Genomic DNA, 26,550 nt, shown 5'->3' on the forward strand with positions numbered 1-26,550 from the left:
AAAAACTTTGTCCCAAACTAGTTCTCATAAAAAAAACATATATCTCGAAAAATATTTTTGAGATTATATAAAATATATATACTATATATATATATACACACACACACACACATATCCCTTTCCATGAGACTCAATAATGCTGCTTTCACTTTGAGTTGGAAAAACAAAACAAGACAAAAACTTTGTCCCAAACTAGTTCTCATAAAAAAAAAAAAGTAACAAAACAGACACCTAGGTATCTGTCATTCTTACTGAATAAGAAATTCAGAAGTGTTCTTCCACTGCAAGCTTTCAGGCTGACACAAAATTAAAGGGACCTAGTTAAAGTTGGTTGCCTTTTCAAGGCAAACCTCAGGAATTAAGGGTTCTTCAGTTTCTGGATCCATCAATTAAAGAGCTTTACTGTTTCTCATGTAAAATGATAAGCCAGAGATTGGTGGTCAAATGGCGTTGAGGAAAATCCTTTCATAGGTGCAGCCAGAATTGCAGCCCTTCCACATTTTGTATTTAAGAACATTCCATGGCATATATTTACTAGTAATAGAAAATGTGCCCCCAAACCCTGTTTGGCTGGGATAGGTGAGATCCTGCTCACAGTCTCCCTCAATGCAGAGGAGCCCCTCAGGAGGAAGGGTGAAAGGATGAAGATACAAAGAAGCAAATGCATTGAGTGCTTCCATAGACCAGGATTGTGTCAGCCTCTCACAAAAGTCATCTTACTGACTCCTCCAAGAAACTCAGTGAGATGGGAGTTGTCATCTCCATTTACGGATGAGGACACTGAGGCTCAGACACTGATGTAACTTCTCCAAGGTCACACAGCTGGAAAGTGGCAGATCTGAGATTTAACCAGCATGGAAACCATGGCTGGGGCTTCATCTGGGCATCAAAATAAAGGCTCAAGATGGTTTAGGAAAAGAGATGTGGGAAACTGGCTCCTATTAGTCAAAGAGGGTTTGGGCCGTGTCTGGGAACTGAGTCTTTTTATGCAGGGGGAAGCCTCACTAGATTTCAGAGGCTGGGTGACATCATACAATGGTCATCCCTTGAAGAAGGGGGTCTCTGCTCTGGCACTGGCAGGAATGCTCATGGCCCACTCTTGAGTACTGGCATGCTCAACCTGAGCAGGGTTCCTGTAGACCTAGGCCTCAAAGGGTAGAAAAGCAAAGGTTTACTCTGAAGCTCTCAGTGTGCATTAGGATTATAAAGGCTTCCTGTGGAAGCAGAACCAGATGAGCACTGCAGATGTGCAGGGACACTTTAGCCTTCCTCCTCACCTCCAGGGCACTTCCCAGAGTGACAGGGACCTTCAGGGAGAGCAGTGTGACTGCCTGCCAGTTTTTAAAGACTTCATGTCCTGCCTGGCATGGTGGCTTATGCCTATAATCCTAGCACTTTGGAATGCTGAGGCGGGTGGATCACTTGAGGCCAGGAGTTGGAGATCGGCCTGGGTAACATGGTGAAACCCCATCTCTGCTAAAAATACAAAATTTAGCCAGGCATGTTGATGCACACCTGTAGTCCCAGCTACTTGGGAGGCTGAGGCAGGAGAATTGCTTTAACCTGGGAGGCAGAAGTTGCAGTGAGCTGAGATGGTGCCACTGCACTGCAGCCTGGGTGACAGAGCAAGACTCTGTCTCATAAACCAAAAAAACCTCATGTCCTCATACAGACCTAACTTCCCTTCTGTTACATGCATGCTGCACAACTTGATATCTTCAAAAGCCAGTTTTGCCACCAGAAAGCCTGAAATGGTTGGAGAAATGGCCAAAAGTTCTATTTAACATGGATGGCACAGAGGATATTGTTGCAGGAAGTGAGGGACCCTGAAAGGAGGGACCAGCTGGAGCCGCGGCAGAGGAACATAAATTGTGAAGATTTCATGGATGTTTATCACTTCCCTAATAATACTTTCATAATTTCTTACACCTGTCTTTATTTTAATGTCTTAATCCTGTTATCTTTGTAAGCTGAGGATGTACATCACTTCAGGACCACTGTGATGATTGCGTTAACTGTACAAATTGATTGTAAAACATGTGTGTTTGAACAATATGAAATCAGTGCACCTTGAAAAAGAACAGAATAACAGTGATTTTCAGGGAACAAGGGAAGACAACCATAAGGTCTGACTGCCTGCGGGGTTGGGCAGAATAGAGCCATATTTTTCTTCTTGCTGAGAGCCTATAAACGGACATGCAAGTAGGGAAGACATTGCTGAATTCTTTTCTTAGCAAGGAATATTAATAATTAAGACCCTGGGAAAGTAATGCATTCCTGGGGGGAGGTCTACAAACAGCCATTCTGGAAGGTCTGTCTTATGCGGTTGAGATAAGGACTGAAATATGCCCTGGTTTCCTGCAGTATTCTCAGGCTTATTAGGGTGGGGAAGAAACCCCACCCTGGTAAATTTGAGGTCAGACCAGTTCTCTGCTCTCGAACCCTGTTTTCTGTTGTTTAAGATGTTTATCAAGACAATACATGCAAAGCTGAACACAGACCCTTATCAGGAGTTTTTGATTTTGCCCTTTGCCTTGTGATCTTTGCTTTGCCCTTTGCCTTGTGATCTTTATTGGCCTCCGAAGCATGTGATCTTTATTCTGCTTTTTGCCCTTTGAAGCATGTGATCTTGTGACCTACTCCCTGTTCTTGCACCCCCTCCCATTTTGAAATCCTCAATAAAAATCTGCTGGTTTTGCAGCGCAGGTGGGCATCACAGTCCTACCAATATGTGATGTCACCCCCCGAGGCCCAGCTGTAAAATTCCTCTCTTTGTACTCTTTCTCTTTGTTTCTCAGCCGGCCGACGCTTATGGAAAATAGAAAGAACCTACGTTGAAATACTGGGGGCTGGTTCCCTTGATAGGATATCTATTTCTATTTGATTTCACTAAAATGGAAAAACTGCAATTACATTTGCCCCAACCTAATAGAAAAGATGGACATAGAAAGCCTCCCTTCTTTCACTATGTGGAGGAAGTGTGTGTGTGTGTGTGTGTGTGTGTGTGTGTGTGTTTTGTGATGAGTATGAGATACCTCCTTGATATCTTCCATAGAGTTCTTTTGCTTCATGGAGATAATAAGCTTTCTCCAAGTTACTATGTCCCTGGTAGTGTCTACTCTCCCTGCCCTGCCCCATGCATTAGAAAGTACTGGAGATAAGTATATTTAGTGCTATCACTCAGGAAAAGAATACTCAGGAGGATGAAGATGAGATGCACAATGGATAAGAGCAGTTGTCAGGCAGAGCCCTATGTCTGGAGATGAAGGCACACAGTTCCCACAGCCCATACCTAGCCCAGACTACAAGGGGCCAGATGGCCTCTGGCCACTGGTGGTGAAGGGGAACACAGGACATCTTTCTATGAGAGAGACAACTCTCCCTGCACAGCCAGGGCAGATGAGGACACAGATAAGGAAGCAAGGGAGAGAACACATACTGTATGCTGGTGATGGCCAACGAGGTAGGATCCAGAGGGAAGCAATGTGGTCACCTACGAAAACAGAAATTGAGGAACATTTGGAAGAGAGTGGACAAAATGGATCACAGGACAAATCATTCATTAAACTGAGGGTTATCAGACACAAGAATAGAAGAAATAGGCACTGACAAGTTGTCCATCCTCTTTGCTTTGATCTCTTCAGTAAAGGCCATTTAGAAGATGGAAAAGAGAACTCCCCACTGGGTTTTGGGGAGCAGATTGCAGCATAAAGATTGGAGTGTATGTGAAAGATGGATGTGCCTGGATTCTATCTATTATTTGGGATATCACTTTTTTAGTTTCACCATAAAGAAATATGCCTCTCAGAGTGAGTATGTGGGTCTGTATACTTCCTGCCCCAACAAACTGACAAGCTGGATCTTGGAACAGATCACAGGGAGCTTGGGGAGGAGGCATACTTTGGCCATCTCACCAGTATCACGGTTTTGCTCCATTGTTGGGTCTCAGGTCTGCAGAGCCCAGACTGGAAAACACATTACAAAAAATGGTTTTGTGAAAAATAACAATCCAGACACTCTGGAGTCTAAGGAAACAACACAGAAAGCCTCTGAAGTCTGAAGGAGCTGTCTTCCCTTACAACAAAGACCTCACAAAAGCAGAAGCATTGACAAACAGCTGAATAAACACGTGAAACGCTAACAGTTGAGAAATCGAATGAAGAGACAAAAAAGCAGCAAGCTTAGTAACTAAATGTGTGTGAATGATGGTGCTTTTATCTTCTTGGGAACACTAAGTGATTTCTCAGAGCCACAACATGTGAGAGGCTGATGGAATATGTGCTCAGTGACAGCAGCTCTGCCTAGGGCCTGGATTGTAAGAAAGAGGGGGTGAATTGGGCTGCTAATGTTCTCTGCACATTTGGAAGCTGCTGTGGGAGGAAAGCAGTGCTACTTGGAAGGCCACTGGTGGGCCCAAGGAAAGAGAGGAGCCATACTCAGATCCCCACTCAAATTGTCCTTGTTGCCGGTGATAACAAAAGTGCCCCAGTGCCTTCTCCGGCTCTTTGCCTCTTCACTGTGTGCTTGGAAGGCTCAGATAGGTCTCTTCCTGGTGACTGTCAAACACAGGCAAGACAGGTTCTGAGGAGGATGCTGGTGCAACACCATGAAGATAAATAATAGGCCGGTGTCCAGGCAGCATGATGTGGTGAGAGAGGGGGGCCCTCTGAGTCAGAGAGATCTCAGTTCAGTCACTTCTGTGGCCTTGGCCACTAAGCCTCAATTCCCTCATCTGTTACATGAGGTTGAAGACAGTGCCCATCTCCAAGGAATATGGGCGACTATACCTGAGCTAGTGTTCAGCCTGCATCCAGGTGTCTTTTAGTGACATCTCAGGGTTTACTCCTATTGTGAGCAGATGATGACTCAGGACGATGCCATGCAGCCTAGCAGGGTGGAGCCAAGAACCCATGTGCAAAGACTACGCTCCCTCAGTCCCTTTCCTCTGATGCCTACTGGCTGGCTTTTTGTTTCTTCTTTTCTGTGAAACTATTTGAATAAGTCGCCTCAGGCTTCTTCTATGGAGTCACAAATTACAAAATGAACAAAGCTTTCCAAGGTCATCAGTCACCTGAAGCTGTAGACGACCAATCTCTGTAATCACAGCAGGAAGTTCCTGGGGAGATTCAAGGTACTATGGACTCAACCAGCGAGGATGGAAGACAGAGAGGGGACTGCTCTGAGACTGCTTTTGAAAATGGTCTCCTACCAGGCGTGGTGGCTCATGCCTGTAATCCCAGCACTTTGGGAGGCTGAGGCGGGTGGATCACCTGAGGTTGGGAGCTCGAGACCAGCCTGACCAAAATGGTGAATCCCCATCTCTACTAAAAATACAAAATTATCTGGGCATGATGGTGCATGCCTGTAATCCCAGATACTTGGGAGGCTGAGGCAAGAGAATCACTTGAACCTGGGAGGTGGAGGTTGTGGTGAGCCGAGATTGTGCCATTGCACTCCAGCCTGGGCAACAAGAGTGAAACTCTGTCTAAAATAAATAAATAAAGTAAATAAGTAAATAAATAAATAAATAAAAGAAAATGGTCTCCTTCAGAAAGGATTCATTCTGGGATGGGACATTCACACAGAATTGATCTTCCTTTATCTGAGGAGCTGATGCTGCTCAAAACCTAGGAGAGATTTGGCCCTAACCCATTGGGTATCTATCTTTTCTGTGACATAGATAATCTACACCTCTCTCTGAAAAGCTGAGAAATAAAAATCCTTCCACTGACCAAAGGCTTTGTTTTGTAAAATAGCTCAAAGCAGATCAAACCAGTCAGTCCCAATTTTGTGCGTGATTAAACACAAGATTTGCCCATTGCTAATTTTTCACCTGTCAGCTGACAGAACTATAAGCTCTTTGAGGGATGAGCCATTTCTTAATTGTGCAATTAAATCCTCCTAACTGCACAGCTGGCTTCTGAAATATGGTTGGAGAGATTCAGTTAGAGACCTATATCTAAAAGATCTAAGTCTGTAATTGCTCCCTGTGGGAAGGTGGCACCAGGGGCACATCACCTCCACCCAAAGGCATGCTCAGGACAGCTTAAAATTTACATCTGATAAGAAGTGATCAGCATAGGTGAAACTGCTGATCATCGAGAACTGGAAGACAGGAAAGGAGTGGCCTGCACTTTTATAATTGATCATCCGTAGCTATCGTTTATCACTGGTGCATGGGCTGATCTAAACGGATACAAAGATCTGGCATTCATTTCCAAAAGCAGTGCAAGGATTGGAAGCATAAAAGTTCTTTTTCTAATTTTTCTGACAACAGACTTGGCAGGCTGGCAGTCCAAATCTGAAGACACCTATATCTACTTGACTGCTTAAGAAAGAAACCTGGGAGCCATGCTGGGTGTGCCTCACCCTCCCCATATGTGCCCAGCAGCTATACATCCAGAAAGTGTATTGCATCTGTCTGCTTTTCTCCATCACCCTGATCATACCCCAATCCAAGCAACCATGCCTTGTACTTGAATGACTGTCACATCCTCCTCACTGGTATCCCTGCTTTTACTCTCGTCCCCACCTGTCTCCTCTCATTATAGCAGTTAGGTGGTTTCTTAAAGCATGAATACAATTTCATTATCTCCCCTTCTGGGCAAAGTTACCCTCTCCCCCATCCTGACGGTGGTCTGGTCCTCTGACCTCACCTCCTTCCACTCTCTGCTTCCACAGGGCCAAGCTGCTCTGGACCTGCCACCCTTCTCTTCCTCTGCCTGGAAGGTCACATATGGCTGCCTCCTGCATCCGAGTGGTCTTGGCTGACTGTTCTCTCCTTGAAGATGTCCCCTCTGAAAACCATGTCTAAGCAGAAGCTCCCTATTTTTCTCTGTTTTTGAGTCCTCCTGTTTTCTTTTTGTCACTGTCATCAGTTTGAGGGCATACACTTATCTCTGTGTTGACTTGTTCATTGTCCATTGTCACTGGACTGGAGGTGCCACTGAGGAAGGAACCACATCTCTATCCGTATCCCCAGGAAGTAGCACAGTTCCTGACATGTAGTCAGCACCCAATAAATATGTGTGCAATAAAGGAAGGAATGAAGCTGTGTTCTCGGGGGATGACATAGCCATGGGATTGGATCTGTGTCTTAGTGGAGTCTACTTCTGCCCATGCTTGGATGCTCGGGAAAGGGGTGGTTACCTGGTATCTGGTGGGCTTGCTGAAAGTGTTATTTGCTGTCAGGTTTTCAGAATTCCTCATGCCAGCCTGGTAGCGAGTCTTCTGGATAAAACAAGCAAACCCACACATATCACACACAAAAACATACATGCATCCCTACGTATCTCGTAGGACTTGAACAGTATCCACACACGGGGTTGTCTCAGTGAGGCAGCTTCCAAAAGCTGATTTACCCGGTGCTGCTTGGCTTCCTAGAACATTGTTCCTAGGATCTTTAGCTCTGTAGGATGTTAATAAGGGTTACAGAATATTGTTTAGCCAAGTTGGTTGGAAAGCACTGAGTTAAGGTTAGATGGATGTCTTTTTCTCCAGGGGTTTTAACATACTAATAAACACTGAGAATCCCCAGGAGAGCCAGACAGTGGGAAGGAAACCTTTTTCTCAGAGATCATTTTCCAGATACTTTCTGCGAAAAGCTGTTCCATTTCCAAGTCCACTAAGGGGTTCCCTTCACTGGGGTCGCGGCTTGGCCAGGCAGCTTGCTATCCCCAGCAGGGCACCTCTCCAAGGGGTTGCAAGGAGAAAGGGGGTATCACAGTAGTCTCTGCGGGCATTGGAGCTTTCAGATGTGTCCAGGCAGACTCTACAGAGTACCAGCCCTCCCAGCCCCTGGCCCTCCTTGCATGGGGTGGGGGGGGGGCAGCCATATGACTCAAACACACTCCACTTGCCTGCCCCCTCCTGCTGCCTTCTCCAGCCCCATAAACCACAGGCTACCTACCTTGAATTTGGAATTCAGCATGCCCATTTCAAGGTCATTTTCACAGCTTTTGGCCTTAGATTTGCAGAGTTTTATGAGGCACATCTTGATTCTCATTATGAGATAATAAAATGATTTAGGACTTGGCACTAGATTAAAAGGAGCAGGTAGAGTTCTTCCTTCATCAAAGTAAGACAGCCAGAGTTTTGCTCGGGCGAATTTCCATTCCACATCTGCATCCTCCTGTGGAACAAGGGAAACAACAACACACCCTCGAAGGCCACGATTTAACAAAGGAGCCCATCCTGAGGAGCGGAGACACAGCCTACACATTCGGAGAGCAGACTTCTAAGCAGGACTCTGGTGCGTCTACAGATGGCACAGAGAAGGGGAGTTTACTCTCACGAAAGCCATGCACAATGGCCGCTCTTTCCGCCTGTGTCCTTCGGACTCATGACTGAAAAGCCTCGACCTGTTCATACTAACCGCCCTTATTCTACACTGGGTATTTTTACCAACATTCTCCACATGCAGCTAGCCAAAGAACTTTTCTCACTGCCACTTAATCTGGTTATTCATTAATTTTTATAGCTCTGCTAGCTGATTCACCAGCCACCACAGCGTTACTGTATTTATTAATCTCTAAAGAAGTGCTGCTCACTAGAAATATATTGTGAGCCAAAAAGATGAGCCACATAGGTAAGCTTCAATTTTCTACTAGCCCCATTCTAAACAGTAAAATCGAACAGGTGAAATTAATTTTAGTAATATATTATATTTAATGCAGTAGATCAAAAATATCATTTCAACATGTAAGTAGTATAAAACAATATTAAGATAGCTTACCTTACTGTTTTCATACTAAGTCTTCAAACTCCAGTGTGAATTTTATCCTTACAGCACATCTATTTGGACCAGCCACATTTTTTTGTTTTGCTTTGTTTTGTTTTTTGAGATGGAGTCTCATTCTGTCACTCAGGCTAGAGTGCAGTGGCGCGATTGCAGCTCACTGCCAGCTCTGCCTCCTGGATTCACACCATTTCCTGCCTCAGTCTCCTAAATAACTGGGACTAAAGGCACCCGCCACCATGCCCGGCTAATTTTTTGTGTTTTTATTACGGATGGGGTTTCACCGTGTTAGCCAGGATGGTCTCGATCTCCTGACCTCATGATCCGGCTGCCTCGGCCTCCCAAAAGTGCTGGGATTACAGGTGTGAGCCACCACACTCAGCTGGACCAGCCACATTTTAAGTGCTTGATAGGCATATGTGGTTAGTAGCTACCACATTGGATAGCACAGTATATTTCTTATTGGTCAGAGTGCTGCCAGGGAGGATGTTTATAGATCTTACATATGTAATTCAAGGGGAGCAAAGCCTGAGTGTAGTTTGTAGGAGGGGATCCAGCTGTGTTCTCTTCTGGGGTAGCGGGGTTAGACTTAAACCCAGGTTTTGTTCCTTCAGACCTTGTGTCAATGCCAGAATGCTGAGTGGGCCCCTGAGAGGAGCAGGTGTATTTTGTCTAGACAGGTTCCTCAAACCTCTGTCCTAGGAGGGCAGTCTGAGACCAGGAAAGAGGTGTGGGGTTTGTAAACAGATGGACCTGGGTTCAAAATCCCTTATTAGCTGTGTAACTTTAGCTGGGTGTCTTGAGCTTATGGAGATAAAACTGCTTCCCTCACATAGCCCTGAGGTCAGTAGTGCGTGTGTGCTCCCTGGTCAGTGGGTTCCTCTTTCCACAGACAGTGACTACACTCTGAGGGGCTGTGAACCCAGCAAGGGCCCAGGAGAGGCTGCTGGGATATACCACAAGAGTACAGGGTTATAATCAGCAGGTTTGACCACTTTGCTTTTGTTGAGGATCAACACTGGGCCTGGTCTACTTGGGGACATCCTATAAGGATCTTTTAGTTTGGAAGCTTTGTGAGGGCAGGGCTCACTCCTGGTCTCGCTGTACAGGACAGTTGTAACAGGGACACCTACCCTGAGAGGAAGTGTGGTATAGTGCAAAGTGCATGGGTTCTGTAGCCTGTGTGGGTTTAAATCCTGGCTCTGCTCCTTACTATCTATGCAACCATGGCAGGTGACTGACCACTCTGGGCCTTAGTTTCCTCATGTGTAACATAAGCATAGCAATACCTATCGAACAGGCTGAGAGGATTAAAGGAGTTAATGCGTAGATGACATTGAACAGTGCCAGACACTTAGTAAGCCCTCAACAAATGTGATTTTCATCTCCATAGCCTAGCATAGGCCTAGCAGTCAACCTTCAGTCCCTTAGCGTTGATGAAGCACCTGCTATGCACCTGGCATGTGCTAGGGAGGCCCTGGGCATGACAATCCATGCCGTGGTGGAACACACAGTCTGGCCAATGACGTGAGCCCAGCAAGGGCCCAGGAGGGGCCCACAAGAGTACAGATTTATAATCAGCTGTTCAACAGCTAGTTAGTTAGTCTTTTACCTATTGTTGTACCCAGAGCTGGAGGAGGGTCTAGGTACTGAGGTCACTGACCCAATCTGGGGGTCAGGGAAAACTGGCTGGTGTTTGGGCTCAGATCCAAGGAGTGAGCAGTTCTCAACAAGGTCAAGAGTGGGCGGGGTGGGGGGTAGAGAATTTGTAAGAATTAACTCGTGGAAGAGGCAATGAGAAGTGTAAATAGCTTGACGATGCTGGCAGTAAGGAACAAGGGAGAAAGAGGTTGGGAGCTGGAAAGTAAGATAGAGGGAGGATTTTTTATAGTTCCTTTTTTTTTTTCTTTTCTTTTTTTTTAAGATCAAGAGACTTATTTAAATGCTGACAGGAAGGATTAGGTAGCAAGAGAGGGATGAAGACACAGGCAGGCAGGGTGCCATGCAGTGGTGGCTGCTGGGGAGGCGGGTTGAGCAGAATGGAGCAGGGCAGAGCTCTCTGCTGGAGAAGGCTGTGCTGCCTGCAGAGGCAGGGGGCTGGGGTGGGGGGAGTTGAATGGAGGGGCAGGCGCAGGTGAGATGTGGATTTGGACAGCAGGGGCTTAAGATCTACTGAGCCAATAAATTAGTGTTCTCATGGAAGGGTTTACAAATATTTGCATCATGAAAACTACATGTGATCATGAACACCTGGCATTTTCCAGTGGTACCTTCCATGGTCCAGTAAGAAAGGTGAGAACATGTGCCCTCACCTGCCCCAGAAGTCCAGAGCCCAGAGGGGAGGTGTGGGGCTGTAATACACTCTCTGCATGTCGGGGCCCCTTTCCGTGGTGGGATAACTTGACACCACATGCCGTGGGCTTGCCTGCTCCTGCCCTCAGCTAGTGGGCATCCCTCACAGCCAACCGCAAGGTTTCCCATGCTACTGTCATTTCAACCAAAGCATTACATGCCTGTTAGGATATGGCAGACTGCCAGGGAGAGTGGTGCAGAGACCTGCAGTTTTTCCAGGCACCATCTGGTTTTCTCTTACACATGGGGAAACTGAGGCCCAGAAGGGCAGGAAGGACTAGTGGACAAGAGCTCATTATCCACACTGGTGATTAAGTATGTAAAATGGTTTAAAAATATATGTGTTGTTTATCCATCCACGATGTGCTGTATTTTTCTGGAGGGCAACAGCTGAGGCTTCATGGCCAGGCTCACCTCTTCTCCTCACCTCTTGCCTTTTTCCCTCAAACGACGCTCTTGCAGCGCTGAGCATACCACACTGCTTCACCCCTCCCTGCCTTGGTTCATGTGCTCCCTACTGTATAGAGTACTCCTTTTTGGAAAGGGTAACATAGACTGAATTGTGCCCCCTAAAATTCCTATGTAGAAGCCCTAACCCCCATTAAGTTAGAAGGTGATTGTATTTGGAGATGGAGCCTTTAAAGGGTGACTGAGGTTAAATGAGGTGACGAGGGTGGGGCCCCGATCTTCTTGGACTGGTGGCAAGGCTGTGTGAGGATACAGCAAGAAGGTGGACATCTGTAAGCTGAGCAGAGAGTCTCAGAAGGAGCCAACCCTGCTGATGTTGATCTTGGACTTGTGGCCTCTAGAACTGTGAGGGAAGAAACTTCTCATGTTTAAGCCACACAGTCTGTGGTATGTTTTAGGAAAGCCCTAGCAAGTTAATACACAGGGATCTTTACTTTTTTCTGTATAAGAAGTACATACACATTGTTTCTTATACTTTAAGGACAGAGGTGCCCCAGGAAATGTGAAAGTCCTATTTCAGATCTTCTCTCTCCTTTCATTCCCTCCCCCAGAGGATGCCCGGTCAAGAGCACTGTAGCCTCCTTGGAGTTCCTTTCTATGTGTTTGCATTTGTAGTGTTATGCAGATTAGATTCCCTTATATGTATTTTTCTACAACTTGCATTTTTTCACTTAATAATGTGTTAGGGATTTTCCCATGTCAGTACAAAACGGTCTTTCTCATGGTCGATGTACAGTATCCTATACCTTATTCTAAAGTGTGACTGTATCACAGTTTATTTAAACATTCTCCTGTCAATGGACTATTTCCAGGTTTTTCCTTTAATGAACATCTATGTAAAATCATATTGGATCTATTCCCAAAATTGGAACTGTTGTGTCAATAGGTCAGTGCTTTTTATTTTGTTTTAATTGTAGCTTATTTATTTAATCTTATAGTAGGTAAAACAACAACATGATTTATAAAGGATAAAAAGTATAAAGAGAAAGGAATTCCACCCACCATGCCCCCACTCCCACCTCTCAACAGGCATGCCATGGTGTCTTTCTTGTGGACCTTTCAGAGGTTTGTTCTTTTCATATGCTTATACAATCACAAATGAATCACATTCCCTTTTCTTTCTCTCTTATACAAGAGAAAGCCCACGATATACATTGTTCTGGAACTTGACTTTTATCTTCTACCACTGTAACTTGAAAGTCTTTCCCCATCAGCATCTAGAGAACGTATTTATCCTTCTTAAAATAGAATTGCACAGCATCCCATTTTTCAGATGCATCAGTCTATTTAATTAGATTCCCATTAAGGCTCATTTAGTTTGTTTTTAATTTCTTGCTATTCTAAACAAAGCTGCAATCAATAGCTTATGGTTCATGCCTTTTAGATTTTCATAAACTGCCTAACCCTGTTATCTGTCAGGCAAAATTGTTCTCATTTTAAATGGCCTCCAGCATCACCTCTGGAAGCTTCCCCCATAGTCAATCTGTCTCTGTCCCCACACCACCCCTACAACTTGACTGCACTGGCCCCAGGGCATTGGAATTTGTTGATCACCCCGTATGATCTCCTCACTGGACTATGAGTTTCTCTAGGCAGGAACTGTGTCTTAGTCATCTTGGTATCACCAGTGCCTAGTGCGGATTTGGCTTACAGTAGGTACTTAATAAATAACATGTGAGAGGCAAAAGGGTCCTGGGGGCTGAAAGACAGTCATTCTGATTGATTGCCATGGGTCATCTGCACGATGTCCTGAGAAGACAAGTTTAAAAGAGAGAAGACTCATGACCCCAGTTCTTTCTGCTCTCACTGGGCCTCATAGTGGTAGCAGCAAGGCCATGGGGCAGACTGACCAGAAGTATTTCTAGAAGCAATCCAGGAAGAATGCCTGTTATTTGTTGTTCTGGCTACACATTTAACAACACATGGCCTTCTAACATCATTCCCCTCATTGCTGAAAACAGCAATGTAAATTAGATGAGGGAGAGCGAGCATTTTCGGTGACCTGGCCTTACCTCAATTTCCTGATAGGAGTTGTTGATCATGGCTATTAGCATGTTGAGCAACACTACCACCATGGTGACGTTATAAACGCCGTAGAGAACGTAGCCGATGTTCTCGATGAATTTGTGGTCGTATTTCAGCACCACTGAGATTACTTCAGATAAGCCGAATATGGACCAAAATAAAGTTTTAAAACTTTCTTCAACCCTGCAAAGAAACAGACAGTCCTTTCATGTAGTTTGCATCAGCTTGAATTTTATTTTATTTATTCATTTATTTTGAGACAGGGTCTCACTCTGTCGCCCAGGCTGGAGTGCAGTGACTCAATCATGGCTCAATCCAGCCCTGACCTCCTGAACTCAAGCATCCTCCTGCCTCAGCCTCCTCAGTAGGTGGGACTACAGCTGTGCACCACCACACCTGGCTGGCTAATTGTTTTATTTTTTGTAGAGATGGGATCCCACTATGTTGCCCAGGCTGGTCTTAAACTCCTGGGCTCAAGGTATCATCCCACCTTAGCCTCCCAAAGTGCTTGGATGACAGATGTAAGCCACTGCATCTGGCCAGCTTGAACTTTTAAAATGAAAGTTGCCATTGGTCAGGCTTTACCTTGGAGTGCCCAGTTATCCTGGAGTGGGGCTGGGCTGGTTGGGGGTGCCTGCTTTCTGAGATAATGCGACATTCAGATTTCTAAGAAGACTTTGAAAGAATATTAAAAATGGCAGGCTCTTTATTTTTTATTCAATCCATGTATCAGGACTCCTGGCTGTGGTATCACTTTTCTCTTATGGTAATTAACTTAAACATTTAAAATTAAACACCTTGGGTAAATGTTTGTTCTTGTGCATTATGAGCTCCAGAAAGTGCACTCTTCCTTCCATTAAGCCCTAACCATTTCTTCTCAGACTCCACAGCCCACGTGAAGGGGAGTGATGGCAGATACCTGGAAAGTGAGCAGTGTCCACACAGCAGGATGGCGTCCCTGGAGTCTGACACTTCTAGGCACTCAACACAGAGCAGCTCACTTAAGCCTCATAGCAGCTCTGGGTGGACTCTCACATGACCTCCATGACACAGAGCTGAGGCTAGCCACATGTATTAAGTTTTCTAAACTGGGGCTGAATTATGAAGAATGAGAGTGGAGATTCCAGTGTGCCCACATGGTTCAAAATGACCAGGTGACTGCCCAAACCTCACCTTAGGTTAGATGCTGCACGTGCCTTGAGGCAGTTCAGGTTAGACTCAGCTTTAAGGACACTGCTCTTTGGCCCTTTTGAGACTACGAAGTAACTGAAATACAACAGTATTATGAATAAGACCCAAGTGCATTTCATAGTCCATACTCTATGGCCATGACCCTGTATCAGGTTGATGACCTGGAATCGAATAAGAAAGCTGGATTTTGGTTGGGAGGTTTAGACCATGCAAGTGTATCTGGTAACTTCTGAATGGTTAAGCGTAGTTCTTTTAGTTTTCATCCAGATTTTTGGTACCACTATGAGAAAGCACTTTTTTTCTCCTCTTTAACATTTCAGGTTTTCAACACTCACCCACAAATGGCCAGGATTAGCTAGATCTTTAAAAATATCAGCATTTCTCAAGGATTGGTATTTATTTGACAAGATGTACAAAAATACTGTTACTCGTCACTTGGGCTAAAAATCCAACTCTTGACTCGCATGAATTTACAGCTCTCCTGAGTGTGATTGTGTGTGGGGGGGTGTGTGTCTACCCAGCTGTTTGGCTCATTCCCTATGCACACCCTTCAGAGTCTGAAAACCTGATATTTGAAGTGGGATTGTATTGTCAGTGTTTGTTTTTGGTTTCTTTTAAAACTGTGAGTTTGAAACATTTAATTTGTTTTAGCATTAGTGAGAAATAATTTAGTTGGGGGTTTAGAAGCAACAACAGGGTATTAAGCCCTTATTGCAGAGCTCCAGCTCCTGGTGCTATTCTGGAAAGGGGGAGAACTGTTTTCCTCATGTGAGATGCAGCATTTTGTGTGAAAAAGATGTCATCCACCCTGTGTTGTGATTCACTGCAGTACTGTGTCCCATTATGAAGCAATCTTTCAGTTATCACACTCGTGGAAGGGAACAGTGGCAGAGAGATTCCAAAACCACCAGATGAACCCTAAATTCCAAACTGGAAGGTGACATTAGGTCGTGATCTCTCTTAGAGTTGCTCCCTTCCTGGCAGGATCAGGTGAAAACTGGAGAACACAGTGTCTGAGGGGGAGGCTGGGCAGATAAGGGCTGATCTTGGATTATACACTTGCCATGGACCAACCACGGAATGCTACTAGGGAAAGTGGGCCTACATTCAGCTTCCATTTTTTTTCTCATTTGCATCTTGCCATACATTTTGCCACTGAGCCCTGATTTATCCTTGGTGCCTTGTCTTAGGTATTCTGTGTCAATAATCTGAATAAACAGGCCTGGCTTATTAAGCAGTATGTGTTCCAGCAAGGTAATATTTACAAATCTCGAGGCTTTGCCTTAGTCCCTCCTTTACCTGACCCCCGCAGCTCAGGACAATTAACCTGGCCTGGAATGCTGATCTGTTCAATTTGTTGTCTGTCTTCCAGACAATCTTCAGTACTGCACATCTGTTTTATTTCTATTCTGTAGTTGAAGGAGTAACTCCTGGACTTGGATTTGGCCATTTCTCCAGGAGGCTCTACGAGAGGCCCAAACTCACTGGGACTGCCAGAGCGGGAGCCACGCCTCCAGAGCAACAACCAGCTGCATCTGTCTGGGCAGGATGGGGTCTTAGACAAACTATGCATTTCTTTTCTTTTCTTTTCTTTTCTTTTTTCTGAGACAGAGTTTCACTCTTGTCACCCAGACTGGAGTGCAGTGGCGCATTCTCAGCTCACCGCGAGCTCCACCTCCTGGGTTTAAGCGATTCTCCTGCCTCAACCTTCAGAGTAGCTGGGATTACAGGTGCGCGCCACCATGCCCAGCTAATTTTTGTATTTTTAGTAGATATGAGGTTTCACCATGTTGACCAGGCTGTTCTTGAACTCCTGACCTCGTGATCTGCCCGCCTCAGCCTCCCAAGGTGCTGGGATTACAGGCGTGAGCCACCGTGCCTGACCCTAAACTATGCATTTCTAATGATCTCTTCTAAGCCGTTAAGGGAGAACATCTATGGCCCTTGCTTTCTCTTTTCATGGAGCAAAATTAATGAGGTAATAAAATCTTCCTTTAAAGAAAGGTGGGCCTATTGGTTTGACTCACCCAGTGTGGCTAGATTCACCATTTGAGGCTCTTGGGTCTTTCATTTGTACATACATGTTCTTGTCATGAAGACAAGTGAACTAACTGAATTGATTAATTATGTTGCTTTTTTTTTTTAATTGTTGTTGTTGTTAGAGGGCACCTTATGGGCTGAGTTATGTCCAATTATCTGGGCTAAACTGTAAGCAATACAATATTTTATCCATAGTTCAAACCATATAACTAAATAACTTCTGAATGGAATGGAAGAGTTAAATGTAAAAAAAAATTACATGGTAAAAACACTAGAATAAAGTATTGGTGAGAATTTATTACATAATTCTGGGCTGGGGGAAGTTTCAGAAACTACAAAATTTGAGAGATTTGACCACACAAAACTTTACTTGTACACATGAAAAACATAGTAAGTAAAAACATAAGGCAAAAGACTGAGAAAAGAATTGGTATTTGCAAACGTAAGACAAACAATGGATGATATCCTTACACAAAGAGCTGATAAATCAATATGAAAATGACAGACATCCTGGTAGGCAAAAAAGGAAAAAAACTTCAGTGAAAACTTGATGCTTTTTATGGTGATCAGAGCTGTACAATGAACTTAAGATGCCATGCTAGTGTCATCTTCCAACTTAACATGTGGCAGGAAATAAATGAAACTTGACCTCACTACCCTGAGTGGGAAAAGACTTGTGTTGCTTTGACCTTGGGCACACATAATAATATATTCTCAGAGAGAAGGCTGGCATTGGAATGAGTCAATAGTAAATCACTTATCTTAAGGGCTCAGGTATTGGAGCTGGCTCTAATGCCCTATGAGGTTATGAGGCTCTCTGAGTTATATATCAATCATCATCCACAATTTTCATGAGCTCTGGAACCCAGGGGATGGGGTAGAAAGCCAGTCATTTGGGAGATATAGGGCTGGCTTTCAGGAAGAAAATATCTTGGAACTAGGCTAGTTTCTATTTGCCATAAAGCTACTTGTCTCACAGAAAGCCCCACTGTGAACTAGCTGGCCTTAAGACTAGATTTGAGGTTCTTTACTGACAGCAATGGCAACTACTGGCTCTATATCCTCTTTCCATCCACCCTAGCTAGCTATAGAGTTTGCCACAGATTCCTTCAACTGTGTCAATCACAGGAGATGACACAGAGCTAGAGCAGTGAGAAGATCCAGGGTGCATGCCTGGGTTCAAATCTCAGCAACGCCTTACAGTGGCTGTATGAGCTTGGGCATGGGACAAAGCCTGTTTGAGTCTCAGTTTACCCAACTAGGAAATTGGCATAATGATGCTTCTATTACTCAGTGGACATGAAGATTAAATGGGCAACCTATACAAAATATGAAGTCCAATAAATAGCAGCTATTATTTTGATTCATGTATTTATTTACCGAATTCACTATGTGCCAGGCACCATACCAGGTGATGAGGATTCACAGGTGCCTAGATCAAATGTGTTTCTGTCCTTTTGGAGGTCCCAGTCTAAAAGCAAGCCCAGTAAGATAAAAGAATGCTATGAGACTGTAAGCAGGCGGTTTGCCTCTGCCCTTCGCAGCATACATACAGCCCCTCAGCCCCTCAGGTGCTTCCACACAGGGCTGAATGGAGTCAATAATTCAGCTGCTTGTTTTCTGAACAAGCCTCATTTTTCTTCTAATCTTCAAAGATCATCACAGACCCTTGATTTCATGCAAATACTCTTTCTGATTATTCCAGCCATGCTGTCTTTTTATATTTGACTCTGGGCCCGCAGTGGAAGGGACTGAAGTTAGTCAATAGGCCACCCCAGCATAAGAAGCACTCCTAATGAAGTAAAGGAGGAAAAGCGCCCATGAGTGATGTTGAATAGGCCACAATTCACCCTTCTCTGGGGGGGAATGTGGGTGTGTGGGAAGGTTGGGGCTGATTTGTCATGCAGAAAGCAGGGACGAGGTAAACAGTCCTCCACCAGGTCTGTCTCGCCTGGATAGCAGGACTTTAATAACAGGTTGCCTGAAGAGGCAGTTGTATACAGGCCTCAGAGAACAAACTGATCAATAAGGAGAGGGTTTGGCATGACAGGAAAATTGCTGCTTCTTCAGACTGCCATATCTCTCTCCCCAGTGCCAAGACTCCTAGCCCCTACCACTGAATACTTCAGTTACCTACTCAAATCAGCACATAGCAGGCTAAAATTAAGCAGGAGAATCAGCCTTTAATTAAAAAAGGCTGTTTCCCAAACTCAGCAGACAATAGCTGGCACTCTGCTAGAGTTCTGCTGAAGGAGAATAATGCTCACCTGTCATCCAAGCTGGGCTGATGGAGGAAGGAGTTTGGAATGGATAAAGGTCTTCTCAGAGGCTGTGTTTCTCTAATACCCAGACCCAGAGACTAAAGCAGTTGGACCAGGTTTAAGGATGGTTAAATGCCTGAGAAAATCTGAACTCATCCCTTCCTTGGCCCTGCAAAGTTCTGTCCTCCAAATAACCTCTGAGTTCTACCTTAGGTCCTAAACAAGGAGTTTGATTTAGACAGTCTAGAAGTAGAGGAGTCTGGGGCCACAGAACTGATGCCAAAGAACTGGGATATGTAAAGCCTGTGCGGCCTAGATTTATTTATACTGAGGGGTTTCACTGTACCCCATGCAGCCTGGGAACTCTTTGAGGGAAGAAGCTGTGTTTTTTTCATCTTCGAAACTGCAAACCTCATCAGAGCCTGGCACATAGGAGGCATTCAACAAATTCAAAGTGCTGAATGAATGAACGAATGAATCCCTAATGCACATTTTGACTTCCCGTTCCCTGATCCTAGTGTTGCGTCCAGGTGATGATGAAACACTCGAGGTGCAAGTTCTGACTCCAGGCAAACCTGGTTTGAGTATATGCTTTTGGCCAAATAGCCTAGTCTCTCTGCGCTGCTTCGTTCCTGGCTGTAAAATGGGAAAACAGTAATCTCCACTTCATAGAATTGTTGTGAGGAATTGAATGAATTAATGGAATGCTTGTGAAATGCATAAATTACTGCCTGGCACATACTAATTGCTCAATTAATGTTACTAATTTTATTCCTAGTATTTGTTTTTTACACAATCTGCATCAACTGCAATAGGCTCCAATATCTGGCTGAAAGACTATGGAGTCCGGAGATTAATTCTCAGAAAAGTCCTTGAAAAACAGAAATCAGATCTTGCCCCCCTCCGTTCGTGGGTTTCCCTGTGGCTGACAAAGCCCATCACCCAGCGCAGGCCCTTGAGGCCCTGTGTAGTCAGGTTCCTCCCGCCTCCTGGAGCCCGAGGCTGGCTCTGCCTTCAGTCACTGCACTCTGCCTGCGTGCACTGGCTGAGCTCTTTCTTGGAATGTCTTCCCCTCTCTCTGTGCCTGGCTGCTCTTCCTCATTTTCTCATTGAGGCTTCAGGCTCAGTCAGCATGCGCTCCACGAGACCTTCTTTGACGACCTGTTTGAAGGAGGCCCTCCCTCATGACTCTTCTGTACAGTGTCTTACTTCTCTGGCTCCCAGCACTTAATCTATTACTATCTTACTTGCCTATTTGTTTATCCTTTTGCCTCTTTTTCCTCTGAAATGTGAGCTCCATGCTGAGAGGCCCTGCTGACCTCCTTCGCCACTCTGTCCTCAGTACTCAGAATAGTGTCCAGCTTGTAGTTGGGGGGAGTGGGGGCAGGTCAGTGAACATTTTTGTCAATGGACAATGGAATGCTGGGAAACCGAGGCAGAAGGTGATCTGGCACTTGGCCTTACCCACCTTGCCTCAGACCTGCCCCTGCTGGTAACATCTCGAGCTAACCCTGGACACTGCAGTTTCCTGCCACTGTCACTTTGAGGAATGGCAGTTTAAACCATATTATCATCCTAGAACTGAATTTTAGTGCATAAAAAGGTAGGACCCTCTCCCCTGTCAGACAGTAACCATCAGCCTGAGAAGCAGATGGTGGGCCCTGGGCAGTGCCTGAGAGGGTGCCATGAAGCCAGCATCCTCAGGAGCACATTTTCTGTGTGTCATCAGGTCTTTTTCCTCAAAACTTGGTGGCTCTCAGACTGTTCCAGGGGCTCACAGGTCCCAGGCTTTTAGAATCCATGTCACAAATAAACATGAGAAGAAATGTATCCATAAACATTTTATGATAGAATGTCTGTTGTAACAATTCTTCTAAAGTAGTCCAGGAAAAGATCTACATTTTAATCACTTGTTGGAGAGTTATACAAAGAAAAAGACCTCATATTAGACCCAAACGATCTTTTTTGACACGTAAAGGTCATTTCCAGGTCCCCAGCCTCTCTGAGCCTGAACTGGGCCCCACACTGACCTCGGCTGCCTTCTCCATCAAGACTTAGAACTTTCCTGTGCTGGTTTCTCCACCTGAAAGTGAGTTCAGTAAGCTCTCTCATCCCCCCAAACACCCTATGCCTAACTTGCATTAATTAATTAATTAAATTTTGAGATGGGGTCTCAATCTGTTGTCCAGGCTGGTCTCGAATTCCTGGGCTCAAGCCATCCACCCACCTCGGCCTCCCAAAGTGCTGGGGTTACAGGCGTGGGCCACCGTGCCCAGCCGGTCCTCACTTGAATTTATAACATGAAAGGCGGAGATTGTAACTTTCACAATGTAATAAAGTCTGATGGTGAAACAGCCTGTGGAGCTTCTGGATCAGATGCGCCCATATTTAACACTGACCCAGGATCCTGGGAAAAACGGGTCCTTCATAAAGCCCAGTAGGCTGATGCCATTCCTTGTTCCCCATCTGCAAACATGTTCAGCCCACTCTGCACAGGGAAACTGGCAGTAGACCAAGCTCCTAGGGTGCCTCAGGGTGACCCCTCCCTGGGTTTCTCTCAACATGTCACTGAGAGAGTTCTGATGAGTTTTACAACATACTTCAGCCTGGGAAGCCTCAGCAGGAAGGATCCCCTTTGAAGCCAGAGCCTGCCACTCTATCCCTTGCCCCGCTTCTCCGTCCCACTACTCCCTGCATGCAGCAGTGCACCCTCTCTCATGGGGCTCCTGCCAGAGCCTCCCAGGGGATCCAGCTCAGCTCCTTTTGTGGCTGCCTTTCTTTCATGTTCCTGTCTTTCAGAACATTTTCTCGATGTGTAAACATGCCCTCATTCCTGTGATTATTTGATTAACATCTATCTTCTCAACCAGTCTGCAAGTTTCATGAGGGGAGGGGCCACATCTGCTTTTGCTCACAGTAGAATCCCAGCACCCAGCTTAGGCCTCCACTCTCACCCCTTCCAACCTACCCTTCATGCAGTTGCCACAGCACTTTTCCTGAAAGCAGACCCAATTACATCTTCCTCCTTTTACAAAGGACTTAGCGGAGACTCTAACACTCTATCAGGACTTACGAAGTGCTTCACAATCTAGCTCCTACCTGATGCTCTGATTTAATCTTCTGCCATCTACCCAAATGCCTTCCTACATGAAGCTCTCCAAAAATGCCTTGCACAGGCCAGAGTGCCCTTCCAGTCATCCTCCCAAACTCTCTGTTTAGAGCCACTCCTTCCAGGAAGCCTTCTCTGACTGCCAGGCAGGGCTCAGTACTTCCTCCTCCCTGTGCTACTCAAGTACCCTTTGATGATGATCATATGGGATCACAGCTGTTGCTTTCTGTCCCCTGCAGAATCCCCACTCATCCATGAGTTTCCTAGGGACAGAATTATCTTATTAATCTCTATGGCCTCAGGGACAAATACCACTTGGCATAGAGTAGTTGCTCCATACATGTTTGTCAAATGAGGGAGCTCACTTTGGAATAGAAACCTGTTTTATCCAGGGGAGAATCACAGTCTGCATATTAGAGCTGAGATATGTAGAATCAGCAGGTTCTCAATGGCAATCAAAATCTGAGTTAGAACGCTCTTCTTCAGAATTTACTACCATAGGAGAGCAACTCAACTTTTAGAGTCTTAGCATCCATCTCAAAGTGTAGGCCCTAGTGTGAGTGATAGAAATTTTAGGCCAAAGGTAGAGGATGCGCTTGGAGTCATGCGAATTTGGATTCAGATTCTCTTATTGGCTCTATGATCTTCGGCAAGTCTGGTACCTCTCTGAGCCTCAGTTTCCTGTAGTAGTATTTGTGTTATTCCACTGTAGATTAAATGAGAAAGCAGGTGCATATTTGTCATGAGTTGGTCAACAATTTGATATTTTGTATTATTATTATTCCTGTTCTTTACCGGCTCAAAAGGATCATCTGAAGCCTCAATTTCAGTTCTAAGCCGAGTATGTGAAGCTCAGCCTCAAGGCTGGGACAGTCTGTGGCAGGTGGGGGTGTGTGGGCAGAGTCTTAAGGATCCTCTCCCTCAACTGCAGTTCCCATGGCTGGAAGGGGAATCTGGCTTCTGCATGGCAAGGACAAGCTGGGTGGGGCTGAATCAGTGCCTCCTGAATCTCTCCCTTATAAATATGGAAATTTCCCATAAGTGTCACGGAAAATAGAAGTTTCTAATTTTGCCTAGCATTGCTGAAGCTACTTCCATTAAAATGACTCCTGGGGAGACAGAACAACCTAATAGAGGTATTATTTTGATTAGAAAACTCTCAACCCAGCTATGCTATGAAGCTAACTTCACAACAGCCTATAGAAAAGATGGGTTGAGATGATCTTTTGAGAAACAGAACCCACATTTAGTCTCCAATCAGGATTAAGTCTGGAAGGCCAAGTTCACCCAAAGGGGAGACAGGGGCCCACCATGGGTTGTGTTAGAGCACCCTTCACTTCCTACTCTGGACCACCTCATTGCCTCCGGGGCCCCTCCTATTCTCTGTGTAGCTGTCCCATCACAGTCACCAGCTACGGTACAAGAAAGGCTCTTTTTCTTTTTCTTTCTTTCTTTCTTTCTCTTTCTTCCCTCCTTCCTTTCTTCCTCCCTCCCTCCCTTCCTTCCTTTCCTTTCTTTTATTTTTGATACATAGTCTCTCTCTGTCACCCAGGCTGCAGTGCAGTGGCGCAATCTCAGCTCGCTGCAACCTAAGCCTCCCAGGTTCAAGAGATTCTGATTCTCCTGCCTCAACCTTCCACTTGGAAAGGTTGAGGAAAGCTGGGAAAACAGGTGTGAACCACTACGCCCAGCTAAGTTTTGTACTTTTAGTAGAGATGTGGTTTTGCCACGTTAGCCAGGCTGGTCTCAAACTCCTGACCTCAAGTGATCCACCTGCCTTGGCCTCCCAAAGTGCTGGGATTATAGGTGTGAGCCACCGCGCCCAGCCTAGGTACCCTTTTTCTATGCATTGTCATTCAGCTGTATTTCATATATGAACCATGGACCTTTTATTTCTTTTTTCTAACCCTGTAACCAGAGTGCTGGGACCCCAAGAGTTCCATCCAACATAAGCATAAAGTCTTCACTTTATGGAATACGTGCATTTCAGCAAAGTTGGCTATAAAACAAACCTCCAAAAGGCAAATCCTATTTGTCTACTGACTTCTATGGTAAGGTTAAAAATATGTCCCCAATCACAAAATTCCTAACAGTCTGAACTGGGAACTTTTCTTAAAGACTTTATTAAAGGAAGTGTGTTCTCAGGCGATTTTTCTCTCCACTTCCTTACCCGTGTCTTGGGATACTTCGATTTTGTACTCTGAGAGCATAAACCTTGTCTGAACACTTTTTCTTCCTCGCCTGTGGTCATTTGCAGTTTCTAATAGAAGTGGCTTGGAGATAATGAGTTGCCAGCAGGTGTACTATCTGTCATGCCCAGACAGGCCCCAGCTCACCAACCAGTGACCATGCTCCTCCCCTCAGGCTAGTACTGGACACAGAAGCGGCTATGAAAAACAACCCAGACCTTTGAGAAAATTCTTGGTTCTGAAGTGGAAGGAGGCTGAAAAATTGGGAACTACTCACAGGATCTGACTCTGGGGCTTGCTCCCACTGGATCTGGTTATCTCTTCAGTAGCTTGTGCTTAAAAAAAATTGCCTGCATAGAGCCTGAAATCCTACTAATAATATACTCACTTAACAAGCTCCTTGTTTTTGAAGTACACAGAGCTGAGAGTGACTTCCATCTCCCTATTGGTGCAATGATGAGGTTGGATCAGATTAGCATCTCATACTGTGGTCCTAGACCAGCTGTACCAGAATCCTCCAGGGGCTCGTTAATGCTGATTTCTAGGTCCTACCCAGAACTACTGTAATTAGACTCTCTAAGAGGAAGAGCCTGGGAAGTCCCACGTTCAGCCACCTCCCCAGGTGATTCTGATGTGGTTTGAGAACCACTGATCTGTTAAAGCTGCTCATACTGTGTATTTATTCACACCTTGGGCTAAACCAATTTAATCCATCCATTTTCTTCTAGCCTCTTCATTGAGGTCTGCCAGATGGAGAAAATGAGAATTTGGGAGTGGCCGGAGCGGGGCGGTATGTGATTTTAGAACTGGAATACACCGGGAGATAGGGCAGGGCTTGGTTGAGGGTTGAGGGCTGCAGTTGGTAGAGAAGTCTTTCTTCTTTTCTTTCCCTTTGTCTTAGAACGCCTGCCCTACCTCTTCCCCTTGGGACAGTGCTACAACATGGTGAGACTGGTTTTTGTGAGCTGGCCTGGGACTGCACCCCTAGGGTGAGCAGAGCTCATATGAAAAAGCTCCCTGTAGGTTCCTAACAGCTGACTTTTGAAGTGGACTCCTGAATAGTCTTTAGAGACTCCAACTGCCCTTGGACATGGCAGGAATGGGGTTGTGGGGAGGTCAAGAGTGGGGCTGGGGGGATACCTGCAGTGTGCTCCAACCCAAATTTCCCTTCTGTAAGACTGGGTCTGCCGAGTCTATAGAAACAGATGAGAGGACTCCTGCCTTACCCTACAAGCTCAGAATTCCACAGAGAACAGGCCACTCACCTGTGGGTGGGTCAAAGGGAAGATCATGAGCTGGGCAGGGTGGCCTGGGGATAGGCTGCTCTGGAGCAAACATTCGCCTGAGTGAGGTTGTTTGACTTCATCATCAGCATGGCTGGCACTCAGAACAGCTTTGAGTATCTCATTTATCCTCACATGACTTCTTTTTTTTTTTTTTAATTAACAAAGAAGATCTCTTGGGGGTGACATGCTCCAGAGAGCAGTCAAAAGGTAAAGGATGACATTTACAAAAATCCATTCTTTTCTCTCTCCACTTCACTGCTCTATTGACTGTTTTCCTGTTCAATCAAATCCTATTCACAGCTACACATCCCATTTCAGGAACTGCCAAGGCGATAAATCTCCTGTCCTTTCTTTACTGTGCTTGCTGCCTCCCCACCTTTTCTCCTCTTCCCTATCCTGGAAGGCCTGGGGTCCTCTTGGTTGGGTCCCTCGTGTCTAGGAAATCTTCATTCAGTTCGCCTTTCTCCATGACTCTTCCTAATCCCAAAGACCCCCAACCCAGGCCACCTGCCTTCCTCCCTCTATGGATTAGCTGTGCCGCATCTAGTTGAGAATTGTGGCCAGGTCAGCCGTACTCTAAAGTCATAATCTCTCTCTCTCTCTTTCGCTCTCCCCTCCCCTCCCCTCCCTTTCCTTTCCCTCCCTCCTCCCCATTTCTGTTTGTGCCTATTGGCATTTCTGGGTTGCTGACTCCTCTAGCTTTGGGAGATGTGAGACAGCATGATTACCACCTGCCCCCACCAGGTCTGAAGGTCTCTAGAAACTGGAGTGCAGTGGCCGGATCTCAGCTCACTGCAAGCTCCGCCTTTCGGGTTCACGCCATTCTCCTGCCTCAGCCTCCCGAGTAGCTGGGACTACAGGCGCCCGCCACCTCGCCTGGCTAGTTTTTTTG

At 45.5% G+C, this 26,550-nt stretch overlaps 1 protein-coding gene across 3 annotated transcripts in view; it reads right to left on the minus strand.

Annotated features, from left to right (window-relative positions):
* Positions 1-26,550, minus strand: part of TRPC7 (transient receptor potential cation channel, subfamily C, member 7) — a 137,812-nt gene that overhangs the window by 5,166 nt on the left and 106,096 nt on the right. For all 3 annotated transcript variants that reach the window (XM_011935265.1, XM_011935264.1, XM_011935263.1), the window contains 3 exons: positions 13,570-13,765; positions 7,910-8,131; positions 7,150-7,230 (listed from right to left, as the gene is read on the minus strand). In XM_011935265.1, coding sequence (XP_011790655.1) covers positions 7,150-7,230; positions 7,910-8,131; positions 13,570-13,765 — 499 coding nt within the window. The remainder of the gene's footprint in view (positions 1-7,149; positions 7,231-7,909; positions 8,132-13,569; positions 13,766-26,550) is intronic.

The sequence above is a fragment of the Colobus angolensis genome, unplaced genomic scaffold, assembly GCF_000951035.1.
Source record: "Colobus angolensis palliatus isolate OR3802 unplaced genomic scaffold, Cang.pa_1.0 Scaffold142, whole genome shotgun sequence".
In the NCBI taxonomy this organism is placed as follows: domain Eukaryota; kingdom Metazoa; phylum Chordata; class Mammalia; order Primates; family Cercopithecidae; genus Colobus; species Colobus angolensis.